This window comes from Gymnogyps californianus, chromosome 4, assembly GCF_018139145.2.
Source record: "Gymnogyps californianus isolate 813 chromosome 4, ASM1813914v2, whole genome shotgun sequence".
In the NCBI taxonomy this organism is placed as follows: domain Eukaryota; kingdom Metazoa; phylum Chordata; class Aves; order Accipitriformes; family Cathartidae; genus Gymnogyps; species Gymnogyps californianus.
This window is the reverse complement of record NC_059474.1, coordinates 78,487,921-78,513,804: the sequence shown is the minus strand read 5'-3', so window position 1 is coordinate 78,513,804 and position 25,884 is coordinate 78,487,921. Positions and strand designations below refer to the sequence as shown.

The window sequence follows — 25,884 nt, the reverse complement described above, 5'->3', positions numbered from 1 at the left end:
GTAAGAGGGTTGATTTTAGTGCTCATGTTACAATTTGCTCTTGACTTAGCAAAGAGATTGGTAGGACTTCTCAACACTTCAGAATTGTGCCAGAAATGAACCGAACACAAGTTTTCATGAATCAAAATCAGAAGGTGGAGAGAAAAAAAAACCAAACACACCAATGATTAATTATTGCTACAAAGGAAGTAATTCACAGGCAGCTGTAGTTTAAAGTTATCTTAGGATTGCACTGTACTAGAGATACCATATTTTGTATTCCTAAAGGGAAGTTACATACCAAATACTAGAAATATTACAATTCAATAAACTTCTTTCCATTTTAATTAGACTTCTTAGAGAAAGCATAGATTGTCAGACTTAGTCTTCTCTCTTTAATTACTTCAAAAGGGAATTTCAAACTCTTCTGCAGCATTTGCATCTTAAAACTTTCTGCAGATGACTGATATGATACTGACCACTAACACAACTCCAGTTACTATTTATAAATTCTGGCAGTAATTTAGATCATTCAATTTAAGCCATAAGCCTCACGTTTGTGACAATGGTCGGCCTTTGCTGGAATACCTTCACATGCGAACCAATCATCACAGATTCTTCTGCCTTTGGTGAAGGAAACACAGCAGGAGCCTTCTTTACGTGGCACACACTGAAGGACACATTTCAAGTGTCAACAGAAAATACGCAACAAAATCTACAAAAGGACCGGTAACGAGTCATGAAGGTCAGATGCTATTTTCCTAAGAATTGTGAAAAAACTGAAAGAAGCTGAAAAATTAAATATAGTGTCTACACTCCAGAGCAGTAGAAAGCAGCAAATGTGGCACCTTAGCAAAGATTGTAGAGGGATCTACTGGGCTGAAGCTACAGACCAGTAGTTCCAACATCCACACTGAACAAAGGGATAAAGAATATAACAATGAATACCAGGAGTGAGGATGATATATGTGATACATTGCAGAAGAGCCAGCACAGCTTTTGGAGGAAGAAAGTCTTGCCCTCTACATCTATACAAATTTTTTGAGAAGTCAATAAGCATGCAAACAAGCAAGACAACTATCTCTAGGTAGACCCAATCCCACGCAGCCATTTTCCACAGCTGCTCACCAGCAATTATTTTGTGCATGATTTTACCTCGGCAAATACTAACTCACTAAAAAAAAAAAAAAAAAAAACAAAACAAAAAAAAACCAAAACACAAACCACCAACCAGAAAACTTTCTGTCGTCACAAGATATTTCTAGGCACTGGTCATGCTAAGCTTGCAGTGCGTGCAGCTGGCCATGTTATTCAAGGATGACTAACTGCAAATTAACACTCCTTGCTACCACATTTTGTAAAAACTTGACAAAAAGCAAAACTGACAAACACTGAAAATTAATCCCAGGAAAGAGAAGAAAACAAAATCCGAACACATACTAGAGCTTTTTCTTCTGCCAAACACCTAAAGATCTAAATAAAAATATTACTGCTTGAATATTATTACCGTTATACCATGCTATTTGGAAAACATTTAATCATGTTCCAAAACACTATACTGTACCACTCTGACAAGCTGGTAAACACAATATAGACAGACAAGGTAACCGGTACAGTAGCAAACCACACAAACAGCTTAGATATATCTAGACTGACTGTATTTAAGTCTTTATGCATAAAGTCTCAAATAGATTTTATGTACATTTGGTTTAATTTTTAAGTAGCTTCTCTACATTTGGAGTCAGCCCCAGTCTCCCTCACAGCCAAATAAAAGTGGAAGAAGAAATGTTATGATTAAGGCACAGTCATGAGATTCATGCAATCTGATTTCAAGCACCGCCTTTGACTTCACATTCAACCTAAATTTCTTAATTTGGCTCTACCTGCAGAAAGCAATTTGAAGAATCCCTTTGCTAATATTGTGAGGCTCTTGTAATCCCAGGTGCAGTGTGTGACAGCAGATACCAATCCAGAGCAACTCAGCTTGAGTTCCATCTCCCTTTACACAAAATTTCTTCTCACCCTGCACATGTTCCTAGCCCTTCCCTCCAGCAGCAGCAGCCCTCAGCAGATGCCCCAGTGAGTTACTGAGGGCATCACGCTGTAGCTGTGTGGTTGGATTCTGCCAGCCCAGGGCCCTGGATCAGGTCACCAAAAGGGTCAGAAGAGCTTCAGTGCCAGCATGTAGGAGAGGCGGGAACATGTAGCCTGAAGAAGAGGGCAGGGCAGGATTACAGAAGCACCATTTAGATCAGTTTAAACTACGGTGGAGATGCAAACCACACCCACAGCCATCCCCACACACAGCAGTGACACGGAGAATTCAGTAAACTGTCCAGGAAGAGCAGAGGAAAGCATTTAACCGTCTCATTAAAAAAACAAAACAAAAACCCCGAAAGAAATCAGTTGTGCTGGTTTTAAGTCTATAAGTCTTAAATTTGAACAAAAAGAAGCAGGGAATAGAAAGAGAGGGAGAGTGCATGAGCAGGAAAGAGTGAGTGCATGTGAGAGAACGGAAAACAAAGAAGGTTTTAGAGTGGATTAGGCTTTAGTTAACATATTTACTTATAAAAAGAACTTTCATATTTTACATTGGAAACCAAGTACTAATAAGCAAGAGATCACGACTAATAATTCAGAATTACAATATAAAAAAATTAAAACTTTACATTTATTCAATATGAAAGTTTTAAAGCTCTTAATAATCTGTGAAGAATCAATTTCAACAGGACTATTAAAATGTGCAGTTTCTACAGCTGATGTATGTGACTAACTGATAAGCTAAGTTTAGAACCATGGTGTTTAGACCTTATAATGCATGAAACAGAAGTCTCTTTATTCTACTTCACGCATGTCAACTTAATTTTCAGAGCCAGTCATAAATGATGAACTAAAGCAGTGAATTTAAGGCAGCCTATATAACAGACTGGTGCTTCTCCAGCACTGTGCTTTCCTCCCTGCTAACCTGATGAGACAGTGGTGCTGCAACCATCCTCTTTTCACCCAAGATCCCTGAAGTACGGATCACTGTCTTCCCATCTCTTCTTCACCTGCTTCCATCCCAGAAATCTTCAATTGGTCCTACCAGTGCAGCATATCTGCTCTACTTTGGCACTGTGCAAATGGCTCTCCCTCCTTCCCCCAGCTTTGGAGGAGAAGAAAAAGACAAAACAGCACAAAATGAGAATGCAATGCCCAGCAAGTACCAATAATTTGGTATTCCAGCTATACTGAACAGCAGCATCACCACAGCACCCATATACTAGACATCAAGACATACAGCTGCAAAACATCATATATACTTAGAAGCCTGCATAATAGTAGGAAAAACATACCAACAGTTTGAAGCAGTGGAATCATATGAAAGGGAAAATAGATCTTTGCCCATTAAAAACCACATACAACTGTGCCGAGAGGGAAAAAATTTATTGGTCCTTTAGATTTCCAATGATTGCTTGTATTACGTTCAGCAAATTCATTCAAATATTACATACAAAGGATATCTTTTCTTCATTTGCAATGTTAGAGCTAGCTTAACATTCAGTGGAAATGTAAGGAATAAAAGCAAAAAAAGATAATCTTCAAATTATTAGTGAAATACATGATTTTTTTTTTTTTCCTATTTCAGCAAAACACTTGCAAAGAACTGGGTTCTGTGCTCAGTACCCATCTTCCACGAAGACGACTCTCGCATACTCACAGAAGGCACTTGAAATTCCTGGAAGTTAGGGTGTCAGGAAGAGGAGGGATCAGCTATCACTTGGATAACAATAAGCTCATTTTTAATAAGTGCAATACTAGTATAAATTCAAACAGCCACAAAGCATTAAGATACAAAAAACTTAGCTCGACATGCTAACTAAAGGGCTGCAAAGCTGGAGTACAACAAATCCTTCATGTCAGTGTCACCATTAGTCATCATCTCCGCCACAGAGGAGCAGGAGTGCTTTCCTGTAGTCCCCAGATGTATCTTTCTGTTAATATAACAGACCAGTCACCATGAGTCACAACCACAGAAATGTGAAGAAAAGCAGCAGCCAAGGAGGACTCCAACAGATTATACATTTGTCCCACCCACAGGAAATCCACTTGGATGACTCTCCACTCAGGAATGACGCAAGGAAATTCTCTGTCTCTTATGTTAGAGCTATATTTACACAGACAGACTTTCAGAAACACAAAAACCCTCCGAAAGCTTCACTGGGACTGAGCTACCCATTGCATATTAGAATGCATTCGTCTGCAAGTGAGAAAGTCCAAACAAAGGGGAAGCCCAAAGCAGCACCAAAAGCAACAACCTTTAAACGTCCAAAGTGCACCTGCCATCACTTAGAAAGGCCCCAGCCCTGCTCCCTGTAACTAATGGGAAGCTCTGCTACTAATCCCACAGGACAGCTGTATGGACCCGATTGACAGTGTCAAAAGCAACTCCACCCAGCCTAATTAAGAGAGCATAATGTCAGGAATGATAACAGAAATTCATAAAAAGCAGCATTTAAAAATAAAACAAAATATCCCCCAAAAAATTCCTAGGAAAAAGAAGCATTTTGGCTTCCACTTTGCAGCAACAGCTGGCTCTGGATTTCTTGCTGGCTCTTTCCCTTCCTGCTCCTTCCCATCCACTCAAAGGACATTATGATTCAGACTGATTCCACAGCGAAATGCTTTCCACTTTGAAATGGTGCAAAAGGTTCCACACCACAATCCAAGATTTAAACTTCAACCTCGTGATAATTCAGACTCCCAACCCCAATATTATTTCTCTGGAGCCAGCACCCTCTCTGAAGCACTGAAAATCAGAAGGAACCCAGACATGAAAAAGGAAATGAAGCAGTACCTAAAAATGGTGTATGAGTAATTGTAATTTCAGAAAACCACATCTGCTCTCCTAGTGAAGACTGGAAAGAAACCTTTAGCTTTTCATAGGAAGCGTCCCCCACTTAAATGACGCTGTGTGGTACTTCACAAAACTGCAGACCAACCACCACTGCTCTCAGAGCGCACTGTGTTGTCCAGCTCTACTCACATCCACCCCCTCCCATAAAAATAAACAGTGGAAACAAGGACATTACCCCCGTTTTCCCTGACAACAGAACAGTAATTTTACCTGAATCATCTGATGCAATGATTTTGCAAAATTCTTTCTGAATTCTTGTCTAATATCCAACAGATCAATTTCACTTCTTGAAACCATGACTCTGATCAGGGTATCATCATCAGTGCCAGCCCCCTAAAGAGAAAAGTTTAAATAATATTAAAATATGAATTTGTTCTGGACAGATGCTGTAACAAAACAACAAATACAAACAAGCGGGGTGCAACATGAAAGCACCAAGTGCAACAAGTGGTGTCTCAAAACACTTCTGCATTACATTTCTACTCCAAAACAGAGAATATTTGGGACAGTATCACAAGACATTCACACTGCAATGTGGAGAACAGAGGACCGACCATGCAAGGTGCTCTAATCCCTGGACTTCTATGAAGTGCCATATGGTCAGACCTCTTATTTCATGTTTCATCTCACAGGCTTCAACTGTGAATGCCCATATAAATTTAAAATAATCCAGTTCCAAGTTCACACATTAGTATAGCTGATCACCACAATCAGAATCACATGCAAATCACCCTTTCAATGTAGTCTGAGACTGCAGAATTGCAGTCAGTTCTGGAATTGGGTACATAAATCCTAACAATGACTAATACAAAGCATGTAACATGGTACAGCAAGACACAGGCAGAGCAACTCATTCCACAAATTGTCCAGCTGTTCGTTATGAAAGCAAACTTCATAAACCTTTTCCAACCACGCAAACACGCTCCACTCTTTTATCCGTCTTTATTGCTTTAACCATTTTAAGTTCCTGTGCTGGCAAGCTGCGCCAGACTAACATCCTGACCCCTCCTGCTCAGACAAGTCAGACTCCACACAAGCTGAAGCAATACAAATTTTCACATGCTGACCTGCTAATGCACCTCAAGGAAGGACTTGGCAGAGCCCCCACGATCATCTTCAGCCTAACGTCCAGGGTCACTCAATCCTTCGACTGCGTGTAATATTCTTGGATTACATCTAAAAATGCCCTAAAGCTGCTCAAAAGTTATGCCATGAATCCGGTGGTTTCTGAGTAGGATTTGACATTAGAATCCGGTAAAAGCCAGGCTCTGCCCCACCTAATCATGAAAGCAAACTCTGCTCATCGTAGAACTTTGTCATGCCCAACTGATAAATTAGAAGTACAAACTCTTCTGCCAAAGTAATAATTGATGAAGATCCTTCTTATCTGAAGTGCTTAATGATTTTTATTTATATTAAAAAAAGAATAATTGGGGATCTCACCAGCAGACATTAATCAGGCCCCTCGTAATAGAAGCGTACAAGATTCTAAAACCTACAGGAAAAGATTTTCTATTGCATTCTTTACAAAATAAAAATTAATAGATAAATAAGAAAAAAGTAATCCTCCTCATACGGCTCAGCATACTGGTGTAATATTTTTTATTTTCCACCTGAACCTTATTTTACATTGGTATCTATAAAAGCAGTAAAGCAGCTTTTAAAAATTAAGCTATCATTTCATCTCTTTTCACTAATTCTCATGCTGACACCTCATCAATACAACCATCTGGTGACAAACATACTTCAGTGCTTTTCAGCAAGGGGAAGGGAGGAGTTCTTCAGGGGAGCTGCTAACTTGCCTGAAAACAATAGACTACCTACCTCGGTTTTAATTAATATTAGCCATTGTGAGTTAAAAATACAGTTTTCCCTGCTTACCTCTTCCCATCCAAGAGAAGGTGAAGCCACAGAAACACAGCTGTGTCACTAAGGGGATTCCCCTGCAGAATCTTTTGTAGCTGTTTAAGCCTCTTTTTGTCTGATAAGTTTCTTTTCCTTCTCAAAATGGGATGGATAGTCATCAAAACGTGTTTCAAAGCTAACTACACCCTCAGTCTGTAAATACTCATCTCCAAAACAAAGAGCACTAAATCTACACAATCTACATTTTAGTTTTTGGTCATCTTTACTTCCTCAATATATCCACCACCTAAAGACACTGTAGTCTATTTAGCTGAAGGTGCCCAGTGGATCTAGCCAGACATTTTCCAATGTAACCAGACCAAGTCCAAAAACAGCTGATGAGACTGATGTTTCCTGTAAAAGGTTTACGGTCTGACAAACTTACAATGAACTCGAAGTAAAGCTTATGAATCGTTTGTATCCTCTCCCAGATCTGCATTCCCCAAACCTTTTGCAGATGCTTAGTGATACAGTATCCTGTTGGCATTTACAGTGAAAGATGAAATGAAGAACAAGCTAAAGGGAGAGGAATTGTAGCTGGGGGAGATGGAAAGTGATGTATGGAAAAACATGTACATACCTTCATGGAATAATACAGAGTCTCAGCAAAATAGGCAGGCACGCTTCGGATGCATTTCACTGAAAAAAGGCAAAGGATTGAATTACTGATTGTTATTCAATACAGGACAATCTTTCAGTGTCAAGACAAGGCATGTGTTACTGGATCATTCTCTCCAGTGTGGACAATTAAGTATACAGCTGTCCACTAGTCTGTTCCTCTGTTACAACTCTTTAGGTTCTAGGAGCTAGAATGCACCATATATTTCTAATAGAAAAGAGACTTTGCTACTCAAATTCTACTCCCAGTTACAAATCTACTATGACATTGTCCTAAATGAGATGCCAGAAATACAAACAAAGGCAGAGTTTTGGCTCACTTTGATAGAGGTGCACATGACTAAACAGAATGCAGTTCACCACCACCCCTGGCCCAATTCACCCCCCCCACCCCCCATCCCGTCCTCCCCCCCCCATCTATTAAAGGAAGAATAAAGACCTATTCTCTAGATACAAAAGTAGATCCCAGGTGATTAACTTTAAAAAGGAACCATGTTTTCATGCCACTTCCTCTAACAACTGCAATTTAAGGGGGCTGGGGAGTACATGAAGAAGGCCAGTTTTAGATCTATTGAGACTTAATTACCAACTGCCAAAAGCAGCTTCTCCAAATCACCAGAGGTTTCACGGTCAATGGTCTCTTCAATTTGAAAGCCGGAAATAGTCATGTATTTGTCAAACACTGCAAAACAGAAAGTGTGCTTAGTCACTTGTATAGCCAGCATTTCTCCCAGTATCCTCCTCAGTACAGGTTAATGCCATCTGTATCTCATTATCCACAGTTCAAATGCTATTGTCCACTCATTCTTCCCTCTGTGCTATTTTAAATACCTATTTCCTACCAGATTGCAACTATACAGCACATTCCTGTACCTGGGGCGGAACAATGCCATGCACCATGCTGGGGTCAACCAGCTGGAAAGCAGCTGGGCAGAAAAGGAGCTGGGGTCCTGCCGGACACCAGGCTGAACATGAGGCAGCAGCATGCCCTTCTGGCAAAGGTGGCGAATGGTATCCTGGGCTGCATTAGGAGGAGTGTGGCCAGCAGGTCGAGGGAGGTGATCCTTTCCCATCTACCCAGCACTGGTGAGGCCACACCTGGAGTGCAGGGTCCAGTTCTGGGCTCCCCAGTACAAGAGAGATAGGGAGCGACTCAAGCAAGTCAGTGAAGGGCCACTAAGATGATTAAGGGACTGGAGCATCTCTCCTATGAGGAAAGGCTGAGAGAGCTGGGACTGTTCAGCCTGGAGAAAAGAAGGCTCAAGGGAGAATCTCATCAATGTGTACAAATATGTGAAGGGAGGGTGTAAAGAAGACGGAACCCAGGCTCTTTGCAGTGGTGCCCAGTGCCAGGACAAGAGGCAATGGGCACAGAAGGTTCTGTCTGAACATCAGGAAACACTGTTTTCCTGTGCGGGTGACTCAGTACTGGCACAGGTTGTCCAGGGAGGTTGTGGAGTCCTTGGAGATGTGCAAAAGCTGTGTGCATATGGTCCTGGGCAGCCTGCTCTACGTAGCCCTGCTCAAGCAGGGTTGGACAAGATGACCTCCAGAGGTCCCTTCCAACCTCAACCGTTCTGTGATTCTGTGAACACATCCAGTGAAAGGGTGCAGGGAGAAGAGGGAAAGGGAAAGAAGGGAAGTTTTAGGAAATGATAAGCATTTTTCCCAGGGTGCAGCTATCATTTAGCCTGAATCTAAGATCTTGTCTACACTGGGCTACTATATCAAATTAACTTCACACAAACAAACTGTCCGATTGGCAGTCTATTCAAGTCTGTGTTCATAAATATCTGAAAGACCTGAGTTTTCTATGAAATCTTACATTTCTATCATGCTAAGTAAATGTTGGGTGCATCAAAACAAACTTTAGGATTACTTTAATGCAAATAATGGTAAAAAACTAAACAGTAAGATCACAGATCAAATTACCTTTGAAAATCCAAATGAATCCAAAGATTCAAAAAGGAAAACAAAAAGATTGGGGAACCAAAGCAAAACTCACTGGTCATTATTTCCAAGGGCCTAAACAGCTTGGTAAAACAGACTTATGAACAGGTAAGGAGCAGGGAAAAAAATTATTGTCTCTTTATTAACAGCTAATAAAGTATGCACCTATAAAATGGTTGATCTTTTCAGGGCTGGATCTCCATCAGATTAGGATGACTCATAACAGACTCTCAGCATCATTTCTATTGCCATGACCTCTTTAAAAAGGGGGGGGAAAAAAGCACCTGAAAAGAAACACCCCAGCTGTCCCTCAGATCTACAGCACCACTCCTTCAAGAGGAGATCACCACTGCTAGGGAGGAACTGAATTACAGGAAACAAAATTAAATGTATTAAGTAGAGGGAAGAGGTGATTAAAGATTTCTGGGCTTGACAAATGCAGTACCAGAAACAACTTTTCTATCATTTCTACCACCAGCTGGGTAATACTGAGACTTCAGGCAGGAGTTTTCAAGCACACATGAACCATACTACCTACCCCTCCTTAAATGGGAAACGCTTCGGGTTCCCAAAATGGTGATGAACTTTTCTTCATCTGTTCCCCATTTCAGCTCCCCAGCTCTAAACAAAACCTGTTGTAAATTCAAGAGATCAAAACAGCAGCATTTGTTATGTGTCCACACACCCTGTTGAAAAGCTCTATTTGTTTCGCTCTAAGGAGCATTAAACTTACTAACAAGCTATAGTTGGAGGGAAAAAACCAAAATAAAATTGCCAAGTACTGAACTGACCTTAGAAAGAAATAAATGATAAATCCTGAAATTGACTGTGAAAGCATTTACATGAGTAATACTGCTTAAGGCCCTAAAATTGACTGTGCGCATAGTCCTTTTCATAAGCCTGAAATTTTCTGAAGCTGTGATAATACAGGAGAGAAAATCCATTCCCAACACTGCTTTTTCTACCTTTTTTTTTCCTTCCCCTTTTTCAAATCAGACTAGCAAAACTTTATTACATGATGACTCATATCAATGGCAGAATCACGCTAACTTGGCCCAGGAGGAAGTTTTCCAAAAAGGAGGGGAAGATAGATTTAGAAGCTCTCAGAAACAGGATTTGCGGGCTGCTCAATTCTTAGTCATATGAAACCAGATTTTAATCATTGAATCATTTTAGCACATTCATTGCTCTTCAGGCAAGTCTTTCTTCAATGCAGACAGTGATCGAGCCATTAGCAGCATTTAGGAAAGTAAAGCACTTCTAAAAGTTTGAATAAGAAACAAGAGAGGGAAAATGAGAAAGAAAAAAAAATTCAGAAAATGAAATTAGTTCTTTTTACTGACACTCAGAAGTTTTTTTCCAAATTGTGTGCTAAACACCATGTAAGGAGAAAGGTTTGAATATATCGTAGTATATAGTATTTTTTCTCCCTCCTCAGTGAGCAGAGGACAGGCAAACAGGTTACCACCTATATTCAGGCAATCAAATATTTCTTAGAAAAATCCCCACAAACAAATCTGCTGAATAGCAACGCTGTTGGCCATCTGTCTGTCCATATTGTAAAACCTGAATGGGATGTTATGCACTTCCTATTTATGTTTGTCCCACAATCCTATTCAAAACACATTTGTGACTGCTACATGCTCTTTTTAGTATTAATGGTACAGAGTACAAAAGGGTGCGGTAAAAAAAAAAGCTATTAAGGCATTGCAAGGATATTTAGTTCAAATAACATACGCTAAGCTCTTCAAATGAATACCAGCCCTCTCCATCCAGTAGCAAATGTGAAGTCCCAGCACAGCATTTAGAAATGCCAGGAATGCATTTCTTCAGAGATACTAGAAGTTGTGAATGGCATTTTATATGAGCTCTGAGTTTTTACCTGCCTTGCCGCTGTGCAATAGCCAAAATGTACGTCAATTGCATAACTTTAAAAAGTGATACTCACAAAATCCCTCCCAAAAAGTGAAAACTGTCTCCTTCAGGCATTCTCAGAAAAGTCTTGCAAGTTTCCTGCATATTCATACTATCTCATAGTATGAATGCCCATTCCCCAACTGCTTTGAATTAATGTTTAGTAATCATAGACCAAAAAAAATTAAAAATCACCACTGAGTAAAAAGGTTGCCCTCTAATGTATCAAATCCTTCCCAGAATATTTTACTAATCAAGAGAAACATTGGGAAGCCAAAAATAGTCTTACATTTGCACAGTCACATACCTCAATTCTGACCATCTGTACCTGGCAATAATAATTAGAAAATTCTCTGAATCTGTTCCAGCTATGTTAGATGTTGAATGTGAAGATATCAATAAAGAGAAATGTTACAGAACACTTCTCTGTTTGGGTCCCAGCTCAAGCCAAATGTACATAACAAACCACAGAGACCATTTAGAAAACCAGGACTTTTTCAACATTCAGGTATGGTGCCTCCTAAATTTAGATGCTCATTTAAACTCAATTAAAGAGGCCAAAAGGAATCTATCACCTACCAAGGCCTGTGGTTCATGGCTTTCCTCAATTACATAAGCCCAGCTAAAGGCAAGACTGACACAATTTCATGAAACAGTCTAGTTCATGTTTCAAACATTTGCCTCACTAATTTTCAAGCTCCAATTTCCACAGGATTAATTCTAACAGTAGGAGAACAATGCTTTCTGAATTTACATAACAAAGGATAGGCCTGTGCCAGTAAAATACATTTTGCCAGTCTGTCTCTCCATCTTGCCCTGCTATCAGGAGAACGTTTTATTGATCTAGTATTCTGCTTTGCCTCCTTGTCACCTTGAACAATTCATATATTTTCTTTCATCTCTACTGACAATTTATGAGAGGAAAATGTCTAGCCCAGAGTTATTTGAAATAACCAAGAAAAAACATGCATTAAATGAGTTCTGTAATCAAATTGCTGAAATATGGACCATCACTACAACTAAGAAAGCCAACAGCAACCAGCAAGAGACTGCATCAAGGATACCAATTAACTGCTGGTTTTCCTCTTCCTGTCTAGAGCACAGGTTTAGTGATCAGTGACAACGTCATGGACAATACTCACAAAGGGCAATACGTGAGTCCCTAGAAACTCTTTAGAGGCAATCCTTAGACTGTCTTCTGATCACAATAAAGCAGAATATTTGGTGTATTTTCTCTTTTTAGTATTTCACCCTCTATGGAGGTATCACTCACTGAATAGCATTAACATTTCACTACAACATGTATATGACACGTGATACAAAAGGATTGAATTCAGAGAGACTATCAAGCCAGATGTTAAGGAATGAACCGTTAACATCTCTGAGTTTTCCAGCAGTGGGTGTCTCAGCATCACAAAGCCTCAGCAATCATAACTCTCTCTTCCAGTGATCTAATCACTGTTCTAGTCAGGCACCTCATTAAGTAATAAGCAAAACAAGACATGCTTTACACTGAAACGTGAAAGTGCCAAAAATCTTGATCCCAGTGTTTCAGGTTTTGATACTTCTTTTGTCCAGAATGTATAAAAGCACAGGAAAATGTATTGAAAAACACACACACAGAACCTTAACAGTTTCTCTCTCACATTTAAATTCTAGCTGTATACTCTCTTTGCAAGATAACTTGTAGAAATGCCCCAAAACCCAAGTCATTCACCCACCTGAGCATCCTGCTCAACAAGACCCTCATCAACTCTGCCGTCAGGATCTCTATTTGCCTAAAGAGAATTTTGAAAAGTTGTTACACTGAAGAATCAAAAGTTGAATCAAAAAACAACTTATCTGTTATATTGAGCCTGTAAGAGTTACTGCAAGAAGTCAACTCCTAATGCATCTTCTCCAAAATCACCTTGTTTTTTCCCCCTGCTTGCATGTGTCTTTATGAAACAAATGTTCTCTTCTATTGCCTTCACGTAGCAGGCATTCTGCTATACCCATGAGCATCACAGAAGTTTTTCAAATCAGCGATGTGGAAATGACCCATAACAGAGCTCAATACTGACCCTGCAAGTCAGGGGAAGCGACTCAGTTTCAGAACCAATCCTGCCTATCACCAAGTCTATCTAGAATCCCAGCTTAGTAAGCAGACAGTGACAAGTGTACATCAGACAGGAAAACAGAAGTGAAAATTATACACACATGCCTGCACACAAAGAGATACTGACCTGCAGCAGGACTACCAGCAGTCTCTGAAAATAGCCTGATGTTTCTCCTGTGATCTTATCCTCCAAGTTGGCCTCATACTCTGCAAAAGAGCAATACCCATTCACCACCTTACAGACTTCCTCACTATTTGAGGAGAAAGCAAGGAAAAACAAAAAGTTAATTTGACTCACAGACTGTAGAATCATTTATTCATAGAATCACGTATTCTGCTTTCACTTATAACCTAACATTATTGTAAACGAGGTGAAAAGATAGCATCTCACACCTTGTATCAGGTGTGATTATTACTAATTACTAAATTATTACCAATTACTAAAAATCCCCTTTCAGTCAAAGGGAGGAAAATAATGGGTGAAAGAAAGAAATGCATTTGAATGAATTCTAACTATAAAGCATAAAACACCATAACCTGCAGTCATAGCCCCAAAATAAAAACTGTTCTAGTTTACAATCCAAACTCTAGTTTCTTTCAATATGAAGTTTTGCAACCCAGCAGAATGAAATCCCACTTATTGGACACATCCATCAGTTCACAGATAGACCTTATTTGAAAGATGAGCTAAAATCATATTAAGAGAACTGAACAGAGACCCTAGAACTTTATTTTAGACAGAACTTTACCTTGCAGATAAACCTTTTTAATAGTCCGCACTTCCGCAGGTGTTCTGGAGGCAAGAATTTCAGTCAACACTTTCTCATTGGTTCCTGCTCCCTGCAGGGGCACAAGTATAAATCAGTTGATGGAATAACAAAAGGAAAACAAGAATTCCCTTTGACAATCAAAAGCAAGCATCAGCCTATACACTTGGACCAAATAAAGAAAAATTCTTTTCTTCTTTCTGGTATATTGTGGGGGTTTTGGAAAGAATTTCTTCCAGTTCCAGCTTGATCGTTTTCAAAACCAACCCACACCTAATAAGGGCTCACTACTGCAGGATTCAGATGAGCCCTTCCACGTTCAAGAACACCCAGACATGCCTCAGTTCTTCAGTATTACAGTCACTGACATCAAGGTAAGTGAACAAATAGAGTAACAGTTTCCATCTTAGCTCTAGTTCATATACTGTCTTTCATCAACTAGTACACAGATAAACATAGAGCCACCCAGCAATGATCTTTACCCTTCTATGAATCGTGCTATGTTAAACCCACTCTCTCTTTCACGGCAAACAAACACATTTTACAACAGAATTGCTAACCCAGATAGTTTAAGCTGCTGCACTCTAATTACAGCAGGTACAACAGGCACTCTTCCCTTTTACAAGGATAAAATTTACAAAAGCCAAGCCAATATCTTGTTTCCACAAGTCTGAGTCTACTTTGCCTGTAAGAATAAGCCATTGCTCTTTACACTTCCAAAGGAGTCATTTCACAAAAGCAACACTGAAATACAATACTGTGTATTTTTTGCTTCAGCGTGTTATTTACAACCTTTCCTGTAAGGGAAATCCGAATACTAACTGCGTACAAAGATATCCAAAATACAAATCTGCCAGGTTACATGTAATCATTTTCAAAATACAGGTTGTTTCAAGAACATGCCTACTCAACAAGTGAGGCAGGTACAGTTATATTTATTCTAAGTACCAGCAGTGAAAATTGATAGGACAATCTTCAGCACAGACTTAATGCTCTTAGCCAAGTTGTTATCTTGCACTGAAGTCTCTGCTATCGCATCTTCTTTCCTGTTGTTATCCTCCTTAGCTGAACTGCAGCTAGTATCGACATCTTTTCCTGTGCAGACACATTCTTTGAAATCCTATGATCTTGTGTTTAATATCATTTTTCGTGACAAGAACAAAACCACTCTTGTTTCACTATCTCTATTTTCCCTCCTACACCCATCTGTCCTGTCATTTCCCTGTCAGTCTTTGACTCCTAAGTCAATAAAAGGAGCTTGGGAATACATTTTTTTTCTTTTAGTCAGCAAGGCCTTTATCAGTTTCTTTGTCAGGTGCCATCTCCCCTGCCCCCACTGCATATAAAGACATTACAGAAAATTTCCAGGATTAAAGTTTCTGTTGTCCAAGATACTATTTGCTGGGTCATGGGTTCATGAACACTAGCTTGTACAGTTGACTAAAGCCTACACATTAACCAGTTGGTCATCAAGGATCTTGGGAGTTTACGTGTCAGTGTCACCCAACCAAGCACTACCTGACACTAGTCAAGTTCAATGTCCTCTACTTTAATCAACAGGTTCTGTGAATAATCTAGGGACATCCCATTCCTGAATTTCCACAGGCTGATGATATCAGACAGGTGTGACAGAGAAAAAAAAAAATGGACCATACGGAAGAAAACACACTAAAATATCTACACATACAGATTGTAAATTGTTCGTTTATCTGGCCTTCCCAGAAAGGCACTAAATGCATTTAGCTAAAGAGAAATGTTAGAAAGGTAACACTGACGCTATCAAATCTTGCCTCTGTACTACTGGAGGCAGCTTTTAGAACACATTCAGTAATACAGATAATATCCACTCATAATTTTGGTGGACACCAGTTTACAGAAGTACACTAGCCCATCAATTTTGGAGTTGCACTGTAATCCATCAGGGGCAAAACACTCTCTAGCTTAAATAATAAAGAGACATACAAATAACATCACACTTTAATGAAATACCTTGAACTAATTTGCAGCCTATGCATACATCTGTATAGCTATAAAACCTAGGCTGCTCACAGCAGAAAAATCCAGTATCCACCGGACTTCAGCACTGCACTTTAGCAGCAAAAAGAATTTAAAAGCAACATGCACATCTACTCGTACTTCAATCAGAAGGAACAAGTCTTATGCTATGTAGTTTTTAATCTGCATCTACAGTGACACTGTTCTCTTAAGACTACATAGTTTCTCATGAAAATAATTTCACATAAAACGTTATACAGACTAGATTTCTAAACTACCTCTAATGAGTTATTAGGATGAATAAGAAACCAGGCAAAATCATGGCATTAGCAATAATAGCAGGTGCTAGCATAACATTCCTAATTTAAGAAAAAAGAGAAGAAAAAAAGCTACTTCTATTAGCATTCCTCTTACGAACCAAAAGTTCATTCCTAAAAAACAACAAAAGAGCAACAAACATTTCATATAACGTATTAATTCCCTTCCCTCACTCCTCTTACCTTGATGGCATGCTTCAGTGCATGAGCATCAAAAATATATGTTGGTCTCATCAAAGATACCATCAATGTTTCAAATTTGCCGGTAAGTTCTGATTTCAGGTCATCTACAAGATCCTAATGCAGAACAAACAGTGCTGTAATGAACAAGGACTAACCATTTTAAACAGATGCATGTGCGTCTGCAAGCTAGAAGACTCTGGAGACACACCAAAAAGTGCAAGGGACAGGGGGGTTCTTGTTTTAATTGGTACCTGAACTGAAACAAATGTAGCCAAATAAGGCAGAAGAAAAGGATACATGAGCATTTGGAAAACCTGAAATATACTGCAATTTTGATTTTATTTTTTTTTAATATAGAAATTCTTAAAACCCTAGTTGTTCACTGCACTTGCTATTTGAAACAAAGGTTACCCAGCCAGAATATTAAAGGAGCCAACAATGCTGGAAGAAAGAAACAAGCTGTCCTTGCTTTGAACTCACTTATGGCTTTATCTACCAATATATTTGGTTTTGTTCTCTGCTACAGTATTAGGCTGCTTTATTTCTGTCACATTTTCTAGCTCTAGAAAATTCTTTTCCTGCTATCACCTCACCTTGCAGACTTTGCATCAAAATATTTGATAACTCCTTCCATACTGAGAATGAGGTCAGTACTAGAAGCACACTAACAGGAAACTACAGGAGCTTTTGCACAAAAACCCATCTAAGACATATTGGACCGAAATACAGAAAAAGGAAGTAACTTCTTTGTGCTAACCTAAAAGGAATATTCTAACCTAGCCAGCAAGTGAAGATATGGCAGGGTCGGGGAGAGGGGGAGACAGAAGCAAAACCAGATTTTCTTCTAAGGAACCTTTTACAGGGAGCATGATGAATGTGCCTCACAGTTTTAAGTAATCATCATAGGCCACATTCAGCTCATTTCTAGAGGTATTTTTCTTCTTCTCACCCTGCCAAATAAGGTTTTAAAGGCAGATGCAATTTCTTGACGCTGAGCATTGTTTCTGCTGGTAAGGATCTTCAGAATAGTTTCTTCATCAGTCCCTGAAGTTAGAAAGAACAAAGAGTTACAAACACACTCTAAAAAACAAACAGCAGTGGCACAAACTCAAAAGGCAATGAAAGATGCTTTGAAAATAAGTCTACTGACAAACAGCAGAAGCATTTAAATAACAAATGTCACTATACCCCAAGCTGAGCCGCCAGGTTTGGTGTTCTGCTGTTGCAAAAATATGACTGGAGGACCTACGTGTTGCTTGTTCTCCATCAGTGCTCTGTTCTAGACACCACTCCCAGCACCCCAGGCATCAGCTATAACATTTAGTCACAGTCTGTATTCTACATAGAAGCCTTGCCTTTGGGCTCACCAAGGGATTTATTTTAGAATAAACAATCTGCCGACTCCCAGCAAAACTCAGTCCAGTAACCCCAAACACCCCAGAGTACAGAAGTGCGGAGCTATTATCCATTTTATATATGATAGTTTGCAAGGTAGCCCTCACAGCACAGCATCTTACTAGCCCTACTGAATTTGCCAATAGGCTGAGGTGTATCACATTTCCCTTCTTCCCTTCCTTCTGCTTCCTCCTGCAGGTGGTTTCAAAGAAAGTAGCAAATTAGGATTTGTTCTCACAGGGAAGTTTTGGGGCAGAAAGCTACAGTGCGAGTTTAGAGACCACTTGTTAGTCTACATTCATGCTGTGTGCTTGTATTCTTTGTTCACAGTAACTGTAATGTGCTTACACACTTCCAGACTGAGGGGACTGTCGCATATCTTCCAAGCACAGAGCTTCTACTATACTGTCATAACTCTCCACAGTTGTCGCCTGTAAATCCGCAGTCTAGCTTACTGTGCAGTAAAACTCTGCGTGCAGAGAAGCCTGGGGAATATCAATTTTTAATGGGGAATGTGCAAACCACCTTCTTTTTTCCCTTACGCTAACCTAAAAATAACCATCCTTGAGAGCAGCACAGTCAAAACTAGGACACGCCCAGACTTGTGCAGTCCTGCGGTTGTCATTCCATGGCATGTAGACGCACACCCTACCTTCATATGCTAATATAAAAAAATTAGTTCAGAAAGGATGTTTTCAAAGGAGTGAGAGCCCTTTCCTTTTCATAAAATAAATTATTCTTACCCATTCCCTTCATGGCCTTACGAAGAGCTTCTGCATCAGCTCTGGCATCAAAAGGAGAGAAGGCTGTCACGGTGCCTCTCGTGTACTGGAGGGGGAAAAAAGGGGTGGGGGGAAAGGCAAAAAGCCATGAAATAGAAGATAGCATCTTTCAGTTCTCCATACATGAGCTCAGACTAAATTTGAATCCACAATCCAAAAGATGATAGCATTTTTCTTGCAATTGTCTGACTAAATAGCAGTCTGTGGGTATTTAAACACAGCTCACTCAAAAGAAACTACTAAGGTTTTACTCAGCAGTACACCAGCTAAGTTCAGGTATATTTACATAATGGTAGTTTGCAGGATTGGTATTTACAACACTGGAGCCTGAATGCAGGAAAATGACTAAGAAATTATCATTTGTTAAAGTAATTTGGGAAATTATTTGCACAAATCACATATGCTCGAAAAGCTGCACAAAGATCCAAGACACGTTTGGAAATAAGAACTTCCTCTCCTCAAGAAAAACCTACTGGAGCTCTCAACCAGTATCACACTGATTTTTTTCCGTCGTGTTGCAAATGAGACCTACCGAATTCTGCAATGGCTTTCAATTTTTCATCATGTTTCTCTTGACATAAGCAACTTTTTACTCAAGTGATTCAGCTACATTTCTCATAGTAGTTTACAGCTAAAAGGAAGTAACAGTTCAAACATACGGATAAAAGATCAGCCCGTCCAAACAGAAAAATAATTCCACTAGGTTTCCATGGAACATGGCTCTTCAGGGACTTTCTCTCTGGGTCAAACACAAAAGGATATTCATCACCCTTATGGAAAAGTCCTGCCTTTATTTAAACATGACAGTTCAAGAACCTATATGCGTATAGCACAGTAGTTAATTTATAAACTATAAAAAAAAAAAAAAAAAAAAAAAAATCGAGCAATGGCCAAAAGGGGAAACAGCTGGGTTTTGGGAATAGGGAGGTTTTTCTAACAACTGAAAAAGGGAAATTTCTTGTAAGCATCGCTGTACAAAAGTAGTAATCAGTACAGGCAGGGCATTTTTCCACTCTCAAGAAAGAGCATGAAAGGAAGTGCCAAGACACCTACTGAGACTGGCACCAGATTATTTCACAGGCAGCACAGCCATCTGGCCTCTGTGATACAGCCTTTCCCTCAAGTTAGCAATTTCAGCCACACAGTGCTTTGGTTTCAAGTCAATGTACTCATCCAAGAAAGGTCAGCCAGAAGAGCACAGAGAGAAAAGAGCAGGCGAGCACTAACCAGAAACTGCCCTGAAGCACTGCTGCCTCTCAGGCCACCTCTGTGTTACTGCCATCAGAGACTCCCTACCCCTCCCACTGCAGAAGCAATAATGAGTTAGGTTTACCTCTGCTGTATTTCAGCAAATCAGAACACAAAGTATCGTGGTGTTCAATAGCAACAACAAACTTCTTTCTGGTAGACGCTTTTCCAATTGCCATTTCCACGGCAATTCCCCTGAAGCATTCTGCTTTTCCCATTACAAGCAAGTTTTTAGGCAGTACTTTAAATTTAGGCACAGCAATATGTACTTATGCCATTTTCCTAGCTAATTCCAAAGGCTATCGTGAAAAAATCTCAAGGATTGGGACTGAATTTTATAAATTGAATTTAATTTGGTAAAACAGATAAAGACCGAAAAGCCTCTGTATTCCTCCTCCTCCCTTATTACCACGCCAGCCAGCATGGGGTTATTTAAAAGTGTATTTCCTGCTGTTTTGTTTCATATGACCTTAACATAACAATATTACAGAACTACCACAATCCTACTTTGGAAATGACCAACGGTCAACAGGTCTCACAGGCAACAGTTATTGATCTTTAAGGTAAAGTTTTCCTTTGCTTATCTTGTTATAAGCAAGTGGAATTCCCCTTCACAATTCCTAAGTCTTGTGACAACGGCCCAACATTCCTCTGTGGCTGTTTTAGACAACATATGTGTGAACAATAAATGCTAGATTAAATCTACCTCTGCATCATCCTTCTCATTTTTGTTAACTAAGAAGAATCCTTCCGCAATTCTCTTTTCCAAAGCACAGTGTGGAAAGCCTCAACATAGACTAAGCTTGATGAACAGTTCCTGAAACTCTTCTGGTGCAGCTGTAGTCTGAAAGAGTTTTCTTGATCTCTGGGCACCATTTGCATTCCAGGCATTCCCTTCTGACACACAGTGTTGACTGGATTTTGGCCACCTACCTGCCACAATCACCCTCAATCAGTACTTGAGCTGCACCTAGCTTGCAAACCAGAAATATTGCCGCAGCTCTGCCATCCAGCATAATAAAAATCCTTGTCACCTGGGTACCACAAAGACGGCAGCTATAACAGCAGAATCTCCAGCTACATCTGCTGCCCTTGATACTATACGCTGGTGCAAATAGAGCACAACCACCGCAGGGGCTTTTAGTATAAGACAAGCTCGGATACAGCTTTGCAGGCCCGAGTCCAACCTACGGTCTAACTGCCTTCAGAAGCCACATGTGGGCAGATGTGACACTGACAATAGTTGGCCCATCACTGGGAAAGTGTCGAGCCATCCCTAACTTCCACGTCAGAAACCTACTCACCTAGCTTTTTAGAGCACTGCAGTGTGGCCCGGCAATCAGGGTATGGCAGGAAATACTCAGGCACACCATGTTTAACAACCACAAATCCATCTAACACACCCCGCTGTCCAGAAGCACCCTTATCAGTTATTCCAGCCCCAATTTCTCATTTGCAAAATCAATGGACAATGGCAGAGAGCTCTGCAGTGGTAACTAACTCAGTGGCTGTCTCCTCCTTCCCAAACATGGCACCTTTTGGCCAGAGAAAGAGAGGGCAAGCACCTGTTCTAAACCACCACCACTGCCTGAACCACTGAAGTCAACTTTCAGTCACGGAGAATCTGAAATAGGAGCTATGAACCAGACATTTCTAACAAAATAATAGATCCATACAAAAGAGTTTCTGACAAAAGCCAGACACCCGTTTATCAGACAACTCAGCTACAGTTTCAACATTAAGTAGAGTTTAAACTTTATCAAAACAAACTGGTTCTTGCAGTTGGATCACAGCATCACAACTGCTATGCCATCCTGACCTAATACGAAAAACGGTGAACTGAAAGACAACTATTTAACATTTATTTATAAACATCATAACTTTTTATGGAGATAAAATATCTTATTTTTAGTATCTCTAACAATGTTCCTTGCCATTTATGCAAACAGATACACAATAACACTACAGCCTCATAGGTCATTTTTATTTTGGTTAGTAAGTTTCCCACCCAGTAGAACCCAAAGCACATCAATGGAAAGAAGAACATACATAGTCTTTGATATAAATCCTTTTGTAATCTGGAGTGATCCCTTACCAAATAGCAACACCTTACACTGGGCAGTAAAATATAAAGAGAAGCACAACACGCAAGACCTCAACAGAAAGAATATCACAAGATTATAACACCCAAAACCTACCCACATTCTTTTCTTTCTACATTCCCCAATACACTGATTGTTGTTAAGCAATCGTGTAGTGCAAGCGCAATTTGTGATTATACACTAGAAATAAACAGCAGCTTCCATTTTCTCCAGACACCTACCAATGAGACCAACGAAGCTCCTAGACACACAAAATTAGCATGAAGGGGAAAGACAGGCGGGGGGGGGGGGGGGGGGGGGGGGGAAGGAAAAAAAAACCCAAACAACTTCAAAGCAAGAGATGATCTTGCTTTAGAATTTATGCCCCTCTGGATTAGGAAATTAACATTCTCTGTTATTTTTTTAATTCTGCTCTAGCAAAAGTTTGCAGAAGGAGAGGATACAATCTCATCAGGTGAGATGTTTCTAACCAGCACCTCAGAGCTACACTAACTTCTCCCAAGAGACAACTTGGCTTCACAATTTGATGTCATGTGGCCACATATCCTGGCAACAGCATTATCTGTAAGATCAACAATAGCCACTTAACGAGGTTCCTTTTAATTTTTCCCATGAAGCACACAAAACTTCCCACCCACAGGATCCCATGTTTAGCCACTGTTAAATACAATGCATTCATTATCAGCAAACAAAAGACCATACTTGAACTGTTTCAGACTTCTTCTCAGCTACCCTTGCTCCGTACCCACTCACAGCAAGTTCTTACCAGTCAGATATCCCATAGATGAAGAGCTACCCCCTTTCACAATGCTGCTCTGCAGCAACAAAAGTAGCATCTCATCAATTTGCCACTGGAAAGCCCAGTGTCTAGTGCAGAGAAGGTGGTGTGTGAGTTTTGGGTTTTTTTAAGCAGCCATCTGTTTACAAGATGGCACAGGAAAACTGCGGAGTGGTAAGAATGGAAATGGAGAATATTTTCCAACACACAGGTTGACAAACAGAGAAGGTATGCTATTTTCAGAAGGCACAAGAGAGCCCAGAAGGTCACGTGCTAGAATAAGTGAAAGATTGCCTTAAGATTTCTTACACAAGAATAGCCATCTTGCAGATAAAGCACAACACAGTGCTCACTGGTAAACTGAAAGCCTTTGCGGCCATTGAAGACCACACAGAGATCCCAGTTAAAACTGTGCTTTAAACCTAACATCATGTAAGAAATATATAATTATTTCATGACATTCTTACCAAAATTTTAAGGGCAGTAGGATGCAAATTACATTGTGAGTAGATGAATATAGGCACACAGCTGATGCAAATGCACAACTATAAAGACGCCTCTACAAAACACCTCTCTAAGTTTAGTAATGCTTCAGATTGTCCACTTATATGGGAGGAGTAAGCTCTGGTCAGCAGACTATATTCACATCTGCCCCACTAAATTTAAACTCCTGACAAAAAACGGAATTACACAACATCTGCGTTGAACTCTGAGTCAGTACACCATGGAGATACCAAAGATAGGGAGGAGAAAAAGAAAAAAAAAGGAGAGGGGGTGGGACAGAGGGAGAAGAGAAGAGCAAGCAGCAGCAACGCAGGAACCAATGCAGGGACATTTGCAAAAACAGTCAAAAGAACCTGTCCTCACAAGTAACCTCAACAAAGCCAAAGAGCTGCTTAGGACCCTATTCCAAAAAAGCATTTGTACTTTGGAAAGTGAGACACAATCCTCTGAAGCGCTACTGGAGTTGGCGATACTATTCCTGTGCTCCAAGTCACACGTGCACATTGGCAGAACAGGAACTCCAGATACAGCGCACAGTGGCCACACCTTCACCACCAGCAAGCAATCCTTTCCTGGCAGTTTACAAATGGATACACAAAATACTCCCAAATTCAGGAGTAGCAGACCAAAACAGATCAGTCCACAGCACACAAGCACAAAATACTCTTGTTGCTTTCTTTCCAGATTTCTGAATTAGCAAACACAGGGTAGCATTTCCAAGGCATCATCGAGCAGGAAGAGACCGTACCATGTGCATCTATGTGTTAACAAAGACCACTACACAGGCAGACGTGTGAGAAAAGGCAGCTTGTTAGGACAGCAGTGTTCCTCCAAAGAAAGCAGATAAACATGCGCGTGGAGAGACCAGTCTGCACAGCACATTACGGCATGCTGTAGTTTTCCCACAAAATGAATGAACCTTTTTGTCCTGGACGTGGAACACACAAAATCCCTCAGGTCTTTGGGAAGAAAAAACCTTCCTATAACTGAGCCAGAACAAATACTTCAGTGACCAAGACTCCAAAGATAACTTACCTTCCTCAAAGGTTTTATTCTTCAGTGATGTATCTAGACTAAATTGAACTTCAGTACACTGTGCTGTGCAGCCTTTGTGAACTCTGCACCTTTCGTTGTACGTATAAATAACTACTGTCAATTGACACTCGACATTTCATGATTGATAGGCATTTTCATTTCTTACCATTACTTCATGGCGCAACAAAATTTAGAAGAGACACCTGCCATGAAAAGCAGAGCTTACTCTTCAACTTTTTTTTTTATTTTTATAAAATGAATTACAGGCTACAAAGCTTTAATGCTCCCAGTCTTTCATGGCTGCATAATCGCACAGGCAAAGAATACTGCTGAAGTGGAAAGCAGCCCTCTGAACGTGGAAATTGGAGGACAAGGCCTACCTAGTACAAGACCTCATCGTTCCAATGACTTCAACCTACCACCATCCACCACAGTTAGTAACACAGCCCCAAGTGTTACCTCGGGCAGTAGAAAATTCTACTACGTGAAGACAAGAGTATCTGGTTTGCACTAGTGAAGAATGAAATATTCCTTCTACAAAGATCAAGAATTAAAGTTTGTGTCGCTGTGGAATAGACAAGAGAATTGCACATTTCCATGCTTTTACTAAAAGGATGTTACCCTCAAGCCTATAAGCAATGCTACATATACCGTAATAAAAGGCTGTCCAAGCAGATCTGTCTGGTCAGATGCCCTGCACTGGCATGGGGAGGGGTCCCTGTTTTCCTAAGATGCATCCTACAAACCAGGCCTGATGTTTAAAGAAAGAAAAATCCCCTCTTAGTCCCTGAAAAAAAAAAAACCACACCCAAACTTTAAGGATTTAGTGGAATACTATTAAAAACTTTTTTTTTTAAATGAAGTACCCTTTCTTTCTTTTAAAACTATATCCAGACAGAATAGGAGTAAATATTCACAGGAATGTTAAAACACCACTAATCATTCCACCCATTAAGTTAAAATGATGAAACTACTACATTACTGTGCAATGACCCTACCCTTTGTAAAGGCCCTCATACAACTTGATGGCTTTCTCTTCCTACAGCAGTACAAAACCCATAAATAAGCCATTAAACTCTTATTTTACTTTTCAGAGCATATGCATTTGATGCAACTGTAGAAACAAACGCTGGAGTCTGCCCTGTTTTCCAAGCCTTCACCCAGGCTCAAACCACAGTGACAAAAGGGCTGCAAAGGAAAAAAAATACCAGACGAGGTACTTCACAATAGCTTGCAAGGCTTCCAGAAAAATTCAGGTTAGATACGGGAAAGCTGGGGCGAGAGTACCGAGCCCCGAGCCTCCACGGGGCACAGCCACGGCAGTATTTTTTTCTCCTTCCTCTTCCAGTGGAAGAAGCCTCCACCCAGGCACAATATAAACACACGGTACCGAAAACTTGGCCAAATTAGTGGAAAC

At 40.1% G+C, this 25,884-nt stretch overlaps 1 protein-coding gene across 3 annotated transcripts in view; it reads right to left on the bottom strand.

Moving 5' to 3' along the window:
• Window positions 1–3,388: 3,388 nt before the first annotated feature.
• ANXA5 (annexin A5) overlaps window positions 3,389–25,884 on the bottom strand; it is a 36,368-nt gene continuing 13,872 nt past the window's right edge. For 2 of the 3 annotated variants that reach the window (XM_050896184.1, XM_050896185.1), the window contains 11 exons: window positions 18,762–18,846; window positions 17,573–17,667; window positions 16,624–16,737; window positions 14,111–14,201; window positions 13,489–13,568; window positions 12,985–13,041; window positions 9,888–9,981; window positions 7,986–8,081; window positions 7,362–7,420; window positions 5,087–5,209; window positions 3,389–3,953 (listed from right to left, as the gene is read on the bottom strand). In XM_050896184.1, the coding sequence (XP_050752141.1) occupies window positions 3,891–3,953; window positions 5,087–5,209; window positions 7,362–7,420; window positions 7,986–8,081; window positions 9,888–9,981; window positions 12,985–13,041; window positions 13,489–13,568; window positions 14,111–14,201; window positions 16,624–16,737; window positions 17,573–17,667; window positions 18,762–18,846 (957 nt within the window). In that variant the 3' untranslated portion in view covers window positions 3,389–3,890. Of the gene's footprint in view, window positions 3,954–5,086; window positions 5,210–7,361; window positions 7,421–7,985; window positions 8,082–9,887; window positions 9,982–12,984; window positions 13,042–13,488; window positions 13,569–14,110; window positions 14,202–16,623; window positions 16,738–17,572; window positions 17,668–18,761; window positions 18,847–22,380; window positions 22,389–23,149; window positions 23,202–25,884 lie in introns of all 3 variants that reach the window. The other variant, XM_050896186.1, reaches the window with a different exon arrangement.